Source organism: Notothenia coriiceps, unplaced genomic scaffold, assembly GCF_000735185.1.
Source record: "Notothenia coriiceps isolate Sejong01 unplaced genomic scaffold, NC01 NC01_scaffold00002179, whole genome shotgun sequence".
In the NCBI taxonomy this organism is placed as follows: Eukaryota; Metazoa; Chordata; class Actinopteri; order Perciformes; family Nototheniidae; genus Notothenia; species Notothenia coriiceps.
The window spans coordinates 21,110-33,362 of NW_011334880.1; the positions used below are offsets into that span (position 1 = coordinate 21,110).

Below are 12,253 nucleotides of genomic sequence, written 5' to 3' on the forward strand. Positions count from 1 at the left end.
CTCGGTAAAATAAGTATTTGGTCACCTACAAACAAACAAGATTTCTGGCTCTCACAGACCTGTAACTTCTTCTTTAAGAGCCTCCTCTGTCCTCCACTTGTTAACTGTATTAATGGCACCTGTTTGAACTCGTTATCAGTATAAAAGACACCTGTCCACAACCTCAAACAGTCACACTCCAAACTCCACTATGGCCAAGACCAAAGAGCTGTCAAAGGACACCAGAAACAAAATTGTAGACCTGCACCAGGCTGGGAAGACTGAATCTGCAATAGGTAAGCAGCTTGGTGTGAAGAAATCAACTGTGGGAGCAATTATTAGAAAATGGAAGACATACAAGACCACTGATAATCTCCCTCGATCTGGGGCTCCACGCAAGATCTCACCCCGTGGGGTCAAAATGATCACAAGAACGGTGAGCAAAAATCCCAGAACCACACGGGGGGACCTAGTCAAAGACCTGCAGAGAGCTGGGACCAAAGTAACAAAGGCTACCATCAGTAACACACTACGCCGCCAGGGACTCAAATCCTGCAGTGCCAGACGTGTCCCCCTGCTTAAGCCAGTACATGTCCAGGCCCGTCTGAAGTTTGCTAGAGAGCATTTAGATGATCCAGAAGATGATTGGGAGAATGTCATATGGTCAGATGAAACCAAAATAGAACTTTTTGGTAAAAACTCAACTAGACGTGTTTGGAGGAGAAAGAATACTGAGTTGCATCCAAAGAACACCATACCTACTGTGAAACATGGGGTGGAAACATCATGCTTTGGGGCTGTTTTTCTGCAAAGGGACCAGGACGACTGATCCGTGTAAAGGAAAGAATGAATGGGGCCATGTATCGTGAGATTTTGAGTGACAACCTCCTTCCATCAGCAAGGGCATTGAAGATGAAACGTGGCTGGGTCTCTTACAGCATGACAATGATCCCAAACACAACGCCCGGGCAACGAAGGAGTGGCTTCGTAAGAAGCATTTCAAGGTCCTAGAGTGGCCTAGCCAGTCTCCAGATCTCAACCCCATAGAAAATCTTTGGAGGGAGTTGAAAGTCCGTGTTGCCCAGCGACAGCCCCAAAACATCACTGCTCTAGAGGAGATGCATGGAGGAATGGGCCAAAACACCAGCAACAGTGTGTGAAAACCTTGTGAAGACTTACAGAAAATGTTTGACCTCTGTCATTGCCAACAAAGGGTATATAACAAAGTATTGAGATGAACTTTTGTTATTGACCAAATACTTATTTTCCACCATAATTTGCAAATAAAGTCTTTAAAAATCAGACAATGTGATTTTCTGGATTTTTTTTTCTCATTTTGTCTCTCATAGTTGAGGTATACCTAGGATGAAAATGACAGGCCTCATCTTTTTAAGTGGGAGAACTTGCACAATTGGTGGCTGACTAAATACTTTTTTGCCCCACTGTACAAATGGCAACAGTTGACCTCACTATTCCCTGACTTTTCAGTGGTGTAATTCTCTGCACTTTTATCTAAAACCAGTATGAAGTGTTTTGTTTTGTAAAATTATTTGGTCTGAAGAGTTCTCTTGTTTGTGTGGCATTCCCCAGGGCTGATTTCTTGGGTAAATACAATTTCCTTGAAATCAACATGGGGCTAGAATAGATTTTAGTTGTTTTATAGATTTGATTTGGCCTATAATTATTATTGATTAGATGTCAAAATAGTTAGAAAGACACCCCCTTAAATTGCCTAGCTGACTATTATTTTCATACATATTTACCTCCATTGTTAAGCGGTTCATAACTTTATATTGTTCCTAGTCATGTACTGCCATTGTCACTTTAATCAGCCAGTCTGTAGGGACTTGGCTTGGGAACCGAATAGTTGCCAGTTCAAGTGCTGATCGGACGAAGTATGGAGTGTGCACTGGTAACTTTACTCCTAATACATCCGTTATAGAGAACTAATCAAATATTTTATTCCAAATGTGGTTTCTGCTTCATGATTTAACTTCTGACTCTGATAGACACTGGGAGACATTGTCACTTGTTGATGCCATATTTGACAGATTTTAACAATCCAGTGCAGGTGAGACTCTCAGAAGCTATTGACGATTACTTCACTACAATTGAAAACAATTAAGGATAATCTTTACATAGTCTCAGATATTAATGTGTCATCATTTATTGTCTTCATAATTAGAATATTTGTTCGAGAAGCACTGGAAATGACTCTCACATTACTGAAAACGTACACAATGCTGTGATTGACCTTATGTTCTTCCCAAATGTCAGTATTTTACTTGTTTACAACATCCAGATTCAAACATGACCATAAAGGTTCTAGGTGCGCAATGGAAAACTTGCTTTTATATTTCAGTCTGGTGTGAGTTCATTATCCAAGAAGTTGCTTTAGGAGGTTGAAGCCATGTCAGTGTGACCTTCGGCATGTCTACAGCAGACTGACATTAGGTAAACCCAGACAGGTTTTCCCAGAGCAGCTGCACAGCTAAACTAGCGCACCGCCCTTCAAAGGGCTTTAAGGATTCAGAGCCCACTTTATCAGCTGGACAAGGGAAAGCCCATCTCTTACAGTTATGCAGCATTAAGGAAAAAATGTGGTGACCTTTTACATTTTGTACTAGAAAAAAAAACTTCCCATGAGGAATGATAGGTGGAGGTCGCTCTGAGTGTACTCATTCTCTGGTAAATGTCCAAAGGCCTCACTATCTAATCCTCGGGTCGCATTAAATCTAACAAGTCGAGCAGTCATTTGTGTTTTCAATTATGTAGCTGCAGGAACTTTCTGTCTCTTCCTGAAAGACAAACTTATAACTGCTATATGTTACTATTAGCTCTTTAAAACAGATGCTCACAGAAAGGCATGGTACTCATTTGACGTACTAAATCCATCCCTTGAATATCTCCGTATTTTTCCACAAATGTAAAAGAAACAGGAGCATCTAGAATATGTAATTTGAATAATAACATATGCAACTTTTTACAGGTTTCTATAGATGTCTTAGTTCAAATTCAGAGATATTTGTTTAGGCAATGGCTTGTTTAAAATAAATCAAAACTATTTATGATGACTGAACTCTAGTGTTAACGCTGGAATGCTACTTGTAAAAAATCGTATGGTGTGTAAAATACCTAATGATGTACTTACCATAATGTTGAAGTAATTAAATATTCCTCAGACTTCTGCAGTTTTATTTAAAATTCAGGACTTTTACTCCTAACAAGCTTTTAACTAAGGTAACATATCTGAATACTTGTTCCAGAAATGATTTGCTAAGCTTACTTCTAATAATAAAATATATAGATAAGCTATACTTACATGGAAGTAAGCATACACATAAGTCCACACATCTAGTACATGCAAAACATGGTTTGCATTACTAACCTGCCTGCTTTAGTAATGATCATTTCCGTGCCGGCCTCGTGGAACTTCTTCCACAGCTCCCTCTCGTGCAGAACAACCTTAATGTTCTCAATGTTCTGAAAGAAGACACAAATCACTGTTAAACACACACACACACACACACACACACACACACACACACACACACACACACACACACACACACACACACACACACACACACACACAGACTGACACACACCATCCCATGGCTATTAGAAATATGGCATCTAGAAAAACACAATTTCATTAAGAAGTTCTGCATACAAACAAACATGTCAAATAAAAAATACACTATCTTTTGAATGCACTTTATTGATTCACACTTAATGAACATCTGGCTGTGTGTACTGTTGGTATTATAAAACATTTTAGTGTAAACAGATGTTTCCGCTGTTTATTTCTCATCTGAATCTCGCTTCGGAAAACATTTAGATTTTTTGTTCAAGTCAATCAAAAATCAACATGTCATTACATTTGAATTAAATATAGATAATTATTCATCTTTATTTCAATAGGTGTACAAACTGCAGCCATTAGATGCATCAGTTTGTTTTGCCGTGTGGACTTGAGGGTCTCCTTGCGTACCTGGTCAGGCTCACTGGAGCTGGGAATGCTGGGAGATGTGGACAGGGCCAGTCGGGACTGGTCTGTAAGGGGGTCCCTGTCCCCACCGGTCTGCACCCTCATAGATTCATCCGTCACAGCAGAAAGCTTCTCCTGCAGCATCTCTGCAGGATTGAAAAAATACTTGAATTACTATCATAGTACATACAGCTCAAACAAAAAGTCTATATGTGTTATATACTCTGTGTCTTTACACTGGCCTTCTCAAAGAATTTGACGTTGCTGTTAGCCGTGTATCGAGACTGTAAATATAAACCTGCTGTCTGCCAAGTTTTACATTCATCTGTTAGCTGTCAATACAATGCTGAATATAACATAATACCTTAGTCAAACAAGCATTCTATCAACCTCGTGTGACGTAGACTTGCTTGTGTGACAACATTTATTTGGAGGGTTTATTACATTTATTTCTTTAGTTATTTAATATTCCATGTTCCCTTTACTCTCTGGATCTCAGTCTCAACCTTTTTTTAAATAATTTATAAACACTTTACTAAGTAGTTTTTTGTATTTTCATTATTATATTAATTGTAAAAAATACTCATATTGTAATGAGATCAATCGTAGGAAATATTATTATTTTAATGATGATGAGAAATATTGTTCTTGTTGATGTGGTTGTTATTATTATTATTATTATTATTATAAAGTCACTCATATTGCAATTAGACAACAAATATTATTAGCATTATTATAATTACAATTCATACAGTAGTTACAATGCTCAAAATCTAAATTTCTCATCAACATTTAACTTAATTCATCATTGTGTTAATACATTTCCCTATTGCTCGGTGATGATATGCCTTTTGACATTTTTTTTTTTGTATGCAAGAGAGTAACAATATATCCTCTGTTTAATGTAAACTGAAGTAGAGTGTTAATGTTGCCGTGGAGCAGATGTTTGGCCATCATTTCACACTTTTTCACCACACTGTTAAATTCATTGAAATATAAAATCTTTAATTTAATGCATAGACTCCCTGTCTTCTGTAATACTATCACATGTCTTGCTCTGTAAATGTCTGCCGAGGTTTTTCTAATATAAATCCAATTTTCCAGCGGATTCTCTGCTAGTTCACCGTGTAGAGCGCTGAGCCTTTAACTTTTTTAAAGGAGGATTTTGACTCCTCTTTTTATCGTCACGCATGTACACAGCACAGAACACAAAGTGAAATGTACACTGTGCATTTGACAAATCATAGATTTAGGAGCAGTGGGCAGCTTCTCCATATAGGCCTACAGCGCCCTGTCTGTCTCTCAGTTTTCAATAAAAGCAAAAAGGCCAAAAAACGAAATAAATCCCATTTTCCACCGCAAGCCGCATATGTTTTTGGTTGAAAGGTGTAATTAGAATTTCCCTGCTAAGCTAACCTGACGAATTGGAAATACTGTAAATGTCAAATCATAATTATTTTTCTCATCTCAGCCATTTGAAATACAATATTGTACACTATTCAGCAAAAAAACAAGGACATCTGTTTAATGGTCTAAGTTTCCAGATACCAGATGCTGTTCTTTGTAAAGAAAAGTCACTTGAAGGTGGAAGATTCACTAACTTGGGTATTTGTGGTTTAAACTGATTTTAGGACTCGCACATCCTTAAAATCTTTCACAGGTTCTCGATCGCAAAAAGCAAAAATAAAACAAAAGACACAATGTTTAAAGCTCCAATCTTTTTAATTAATTTCTGTTTTTAACACACTAGCCGATGCCAAATTGGACCAGGGGCGTAAAGTGTGTGTCTGGGGGCCCTTCCCAACTTCTTAACCCGGCCCCCCATTACTTCTGCTGACCTTGCTCAGACCCACCTTTTAACTTTATACCTTTATTTTGATCTCAATGCACACCTACACAGACATATAAACACAAACATACACACGCAAACACACTCACAAGGTTGAAAAAATACCACTTCCATAAAGGGAAACCGCATATTAAGCTAACATGTTCAGCACAATTGAAGCGTTTGGAAACATTGCTCTCTACAGTTTTTTTAACCACTCTCATGATAATTGAAATAGTTAGATTCAATATGGACAGTCTTTCATTTCAACTTTTATAGAAACAGCAAATATATAAATATATGCAATATAAAAAAATACTACCAAATTATATAAGCTTTACAATTCTAAATCGCCACTAAGATTTGAGGCTCTGCAGCCATTTGTCTTTTAAGCATAAATAGTCTTTAGTCATTCAGCTTAAGTCAAAAGGCTAACATGTCTTCATTCTGGACAGCCTTTATTGCAATGGGGCAAACTTTACACATCAGTTAAGCATTTCACTTAACTAATCTGCACCTGGAAAAAGGTCAGGATATCCCGCACACATTTTACTGAGCTATACTTTCCAGTATCTAGAGAATCCAGCAGCATGTCAGACTGACATACTGTAATAATAATAATGTATAAATGCCATTGAGAGTGTGGTTTGGTATGAGAATTACTGTCTGTGGAACACAAATGAAAGCAGTTTCAAACTAAATGGGTTAAATGAGTTCGAACAGGAAAGGACCAAAACCAAGGGGAAAAAATAGTACCTTCAAATGGAGGTTATTATGTATCCTTGTCATCGTGGTTGACACTCATAAGATCTTCTGTCTCACACACCTATAGGAGCACTGCAGATTGTCTCTCACACTGCTTCATAACCCAACATCTGTGTCTGTGTCTCATCCCTCTGCTGCTCTGGGCTTCATGATTGCCTCCAAACTGCTGAGTTATTTTTGCTTGAAAAACTAAAAATTTGTTATTTTTTGGCCTACATTTCAAGGCATGTAAACACTTCACACTGTTATATTTCAGATTCTGGCTAGAATTGTACTTTTACTCTCACCACAACTTCTCATCAGTCTTCTTAAGCGCAATTACTACCAATCTCTCTGAAGAAACTAGGAAAAACTAATCAAATAGGCCACTCTGCGTCAGTGTCAAACCTGTTGCTCTGTTCCCTTTTCCCCTTCTGTTCTTTCCTCAGGTTTGCACACAGGGCATGTGGGCCTGTAAACACAGAGCGACTGCTCTCTCAGCCATGAAAGTGGAAAGGTACAACTAGTGTAAACTGATGGAGACATTTGTGAATGCTAATAAAGATAAGGGCTGACAGGGAAATGACCACAGAGCATTTTTTACAGTGTGAAACTGGGCCTTTCACTGGTGCTGTTTAACAGAGCAGCATGGAGCCTCTTTCTCTTTCTGTCACTCTCAATCTGAAATGTCTTCAAGGCACATGCACTCGATGCCATTTTATTATGTCAGCACTGGAGAAAATATGAAAACAGAAGTTCTGTTTTTACACTAAATATGTTTGACTACAATTGTTATGTAAGCTCCACTGTTATCTTATTGGCCACCACCAGTAGCCTTACATCACATTATGCACTGTCCACATTATCACATCCTTTTTAAAGGAGTCTACAGATATCACAGTGCATACTTAAACATGAAAAATGCTTAAAAGGACTAAAGGGCTGGGAAAGATATGCGTTATGGGACGTGAGAAGTGGTAACAGCTGCAATACATTGAACTACCGCCATTTTGTGTCTGCAGCTCTGATTCATAAAGGCCATAGTATAAACAGGAGGAGTTTTATGGTCAGTACGACGAGTAAATAATATGAGATGATGGATCAGAAATTAGGTTTGAAAAAAAAAGTAGGCTACATTTTCCAACATCTCTTTCAACGGTAGGATATATTGTGTTTCATGACAAAACTGCGCAATAATGAAACTAAATTAATATTGGAAACTTGTTTAGGATTAAAGCCGGGATCTGGCATTTAATAAACAACATATATATATTTTATTCAAAATGCAAAGGCCACTGTCACAGAAACTCCCACGCTGACTTCCCAATCCTGCTCCATAGAGAACATAATAATAATAATAATAATAATAATAACACCAAATGTCATGTCCAGGATTATTTATAAATAGGCCTAATTACGAAAACGAACACGAGACAAGAACCCATATTCTTTTGAAAATAGTATCAATAAAGAAATACATTTAAAAATAATCCTAGCCTATATTCAAATGGCCATCTGATAATACTCAAATAGTTTAGCAATACAATGTAGCCTTTATAATAATAATAATAATAATACAATTGTTTAGCTTAATATAAAGACCGTATTTTTTTGTAAATAACACAAATCATTTTTGCATTAATTAACTTGATAAAAACTCGTATTTAAAACTAAAAATGAGCAATAAGAAATGCACAGAAAAAAATACAAAAGGCAGCCTTAGTTGTTTGCTGGACTCCAGCCCATCTGACACTCCTTCTCTCATCCTCCTCCGTGGCTGCCCATAACTGTCAGATTAAAATCTTCATCATAAAATTGTCGTACCGTGAGAGCTCAGCGGGTCTAATTATCGCAGCTGATTTCCCTCACAGGGGATGACACTGTATTTCAAAGCCACTAATACCGTAATACACCCCCCGTCTATAGACCCGACAGCGCTGTTTACAAGCAAGCGGATAATGATCAGATAATGACTTTACAGTGCAGATTATCAGGAGCCGAGTCTCTAGCCTATACTGTACCTCATGCGGTCAGCTATCATCTGCTTAAATCCATCCCTGTGCACCGCGGCTTCAGCCTGTTCTCAGCGGGGTGTCCCCTTCCCTCCGCCGCTACACGTGGCTTTTAAAACGTCTGTTCTGAAGCGGGAGTATGGAGGCAGCAGAGGCGGCTGTCTGCTGGGAAGTGTCCACTGCCTTAGTGCCTTTCAGCTTCTCCTGCACAGAGATGCGTTCTGCGCCTGCGCTCTCTGAGTTCTGAGTGTGTGTGTGGGGGGGTAGGAGGACTCACTGACTGTGGTGTTTTCTTCTTGGAAACACACACACACACACACACACACACACACACACACACACACACACACACACACACACACACACACACGGTTCCCTAGCTCACATGTGTGTGAAAGCAGCAGGGAGAAAAAGTTATTTGTCGCCCTGGTTCTCTCATCAGGCTGGCCCTGACGATGCAGCCGTGGAGTATTGCCTCACAGGCGGACTGTGACTCTTCTGGGCCTCAGTGACATCCAGTCCAACTTCACAATGGATTTGTTTTATTAATTTACAATCAGCCAAAACTTACAATACGTTTACTGTACAATTGTTTCCCCAATGATCTTGTTTTGCGGGCCAATATCTATTGGTCATTGTTATGTGAATTGCCTGAATGGACTATATTTGATACTAGCCTACCATCAAGATATATGCAGTGAACCGTCTTCACTTCGTTACTTCTGGACAAACTCATCGTTTACTTGACACATGGCTTACCGTGTAACTGTGGCACAGGCATGGTCCAAATGCACAGATACATCCACAGCTAATATTATATCCGAAATAAAATGTAATTTCTAGTGCAGAAAACTACTCCACTCAAAAACGTAACTGCATCCCACAACTTCCAAGAAATGTTGATTCTTCGACAACCCACTTAAAGAATGAGGCCTATTATTTGTAAGAATAATTTACTCAAAAACCCTCTGTTATCCACCAATATTACATCCGATCAACAACATATTTCAACACATTAATTTGTAAAAAAAGGCAGCTAATATGAACAGTAGCAGGGTTTATTCTTCGAAATCTGTTCGAAGAGATATTGTTCCTTCAGCCAAAACATTACGAGTAAAATAATGGGTCAATTTACAAAATAAAATGCAGTATCTTATGCTAAACAATGACTGATGAGTAGGACTTTAACAATGTATTCATGAAGGCCAATGTCTTTAGAAGAGGCTCGTAGAATAAAATAACGTGTCGAAGTTGGCCCGATTTGTTACAATAAAGAAAGTATTAACATCTTTACAGTTCTCCAGAGTTGTCTGCGACACAACATTGATTACACTCTTTAAATACTTTATGTTATTGATAGCGTAGAAGCTTCCCAAATGTATTGACTTCATATGAACAATTCTGGATTATTTGTTCCGATTGAATTTGCAGATGTCTCTTGAAGTATCACTTTATTTTTTCAAAATAAAGGTAGGTTTATGGATCATAATTAGCCTACTCAAGTTTGATTTATAGATTTTACTCTGGTAAATTGCTGGATTGTTACATATATCTAAAAAAACGTTTTCACGCAGTAAAGGCTCATTTGGATCACTCCATGCGTTTTAATCAGTGTACCCTAATTTGAAGCTTTATAACCGCTTGAATTAAAAACCACTCGATAAAATTCAAGAGAACCTTAGTGCGTGCGTGCGTGTGTGTGTGTGTGCGTGCGTGCGTGCGTGCGTGCGTGCGTGCGTGTGTGTGTGTGTGTGTGTGTGTGTGTGTGTGTGTGTGTGTGTGTGTGTGTGTGTGTGTGTGTGTGTGTGTAATAACCTGCCACCAGCCATCATGGCGGTTGGTCGATGTCTGACTCAGGCCTCGCTGTGTTTGCAGGTGAAATATGCGCTTGTGGTTTTGCGGTAAATGGAGCATATAGTCTGCGGCTCGTGTATAAATCAGGTGCCAGTGTGACTTATATATCTGTTGGTGACATGAGCGAATGAACGGCCACCGTTAGTCATGCGGCCGTGTGTGTGTTCGCGCTGACAGACACTCAACTCCCAACTGTTGAGATGGAGCTGCTGCTTTAATCGTGCAACCTCAGTAACACGTTTCCACCATACACTCTAAACTACCATCTTCTCCTCAATTTACCTTCATCTAATTTAGATATGTCATTACATTTATTGTCATTCCAGTATTTTTCACTTTTGCTTGTTTAGTGGTGTGTTCAGGTGGGTGTAGCTACTGGTGTCTCTCCATACCACAGACATAATGATGTGGCTGCATTTATCTCAGTAAACCCCCTTATTCTGTCACAGTCAATTAGACAATCAGTCAAATTGCCCTGAACACAATTATAGACAGTAAAGCCTGAATTCATTCAGAGCCTGTAAAGTCTCATAGATTCAGCATTTTGTACATAAAGGAGCACTTGGGCCACATTCATCAGTTTACTGTCCTCGTGTTTAAGCAGTATTTTATCCAATGTACACTATTTCATTTTACTTTCTGATCATCTTTTTATTCTATTTAACATGCCACATTGTTGTCCTTGCACTATTCACTATTTTTTTATCTTTTTATCGCCCAGATTTAATAATATTAGTAAATTAAAACAAAGACAGAATAGAATATATAATAATAATATATTTTTACTAAATACCAATACATTATTTAAATTTGTAAATACATTTATGTTACAAAGGTGGTGTTCCCTCTGGGTCATTAGGCCAAAGTGTATGGAAATATTTAAAGTGTCAAAATGGCAGAAATGTGACGGTGTTACACCAGTACTGAGACAGAAAAAGTTGATTCATGCAATATAAAATAAAACTCAATATTTAACTTTTATTTTTCCTTTTTGAGAGGCTTTAGCATGGCAGAAATTCACTAGGCCTAATAGATACATATAAATAAACACTTTTAATCATAGGTTAAAACCTATTTTTGATAGTATTTGTGATCTCATTGCATTCTTACCTCCGGCTATGCTCTCGCCTCAGGCTGACCTCAGTGATCCTTCAGTGTCCTCTCCACCGGGGGAATGTCAGTCCTCACTGTGCCAGACTCATGCAGCACCTCAGCAAGTATCTGCTGCAATCAAAAAGTTAGATTTTTTTTTTATAGCAGCAGAATTTAGCTGAGTTTCTGGAGGGGAATTGAACCTAGACACACTCCCCCCGTCACGTGGTCGAAACAGGAGGAGGTTGCAGCTGCAGTCACTCTGACACCAGTGTTTGAGATATGACTCCCATTTGGTGATCACTGGAAGGGAGACGGACCCTTTGAATATGAGTCCATTTAAACGATATTCATGTAAAATAAATTTATTTTATACCCTATATATATTTGTATAACCCTATATCAGTTTGATAGATCCTAATTTGCTAAAGTGATATTTCAGTCAAATAGTTAATGCTACAATCAGAATTAACTCCATATGTATCCTCCACTGAATCCCAATCTGCAGTGCATTCTTAATTAAATATTAATACGTATGTGTGTATATGGTTGCACATTTAAACTTCCTCTTATGTATTAGATTATAAGATTTTTTTTTGTATTTTCAAGTCAACAATCTCCTTCCATGTTAATATCTTTATATCACAATGCAAACTGTTGGTATCCAGTGAAAAATGTGTTTATTCTGATTTTCTTTTAGTCCTAACTCCTTTAATTGAGTGTGAAAAGCCACTGCAATATTTCTGAAGCTAA

The 12,253-nt window shown here is 38.1% G+C and overlaps 1 protein-coding gene across 1 annotated transcript in view; it reads right to left on the minus strand.

Annotated features, from left to right (window-relative positions):
* tbx4 (T-box transcription factor 4) overlaps positions 1-8,617 on the minus strand; it is a 20,322-nt gene extending 11,705 nt beyond the window's left edge. The window contains exons 1-3 of the mRNA XM_010795219.1: positions 8,564-8,617; positions 3,974-4,116; positions 3,368-3,462 (exon numbers count right to left, since the gene is read on the minus strand). Coding sequence (XP_010793521.1) covers positions 3,368-3,462; positions 3,974-4,114 — 236 coding nt within the window. The 5' untranslated portion in view covers positions 4,115-4,116; positions 8,564-8,617. The remainder of the gene's footprint in view (positions 1-3,367; positions 3,463-3,973; positions 4,117-8,563) is intronic.
* Between the last annotated feature and the right edge of the window lie 3,636 nt (positions 8,618-12,253).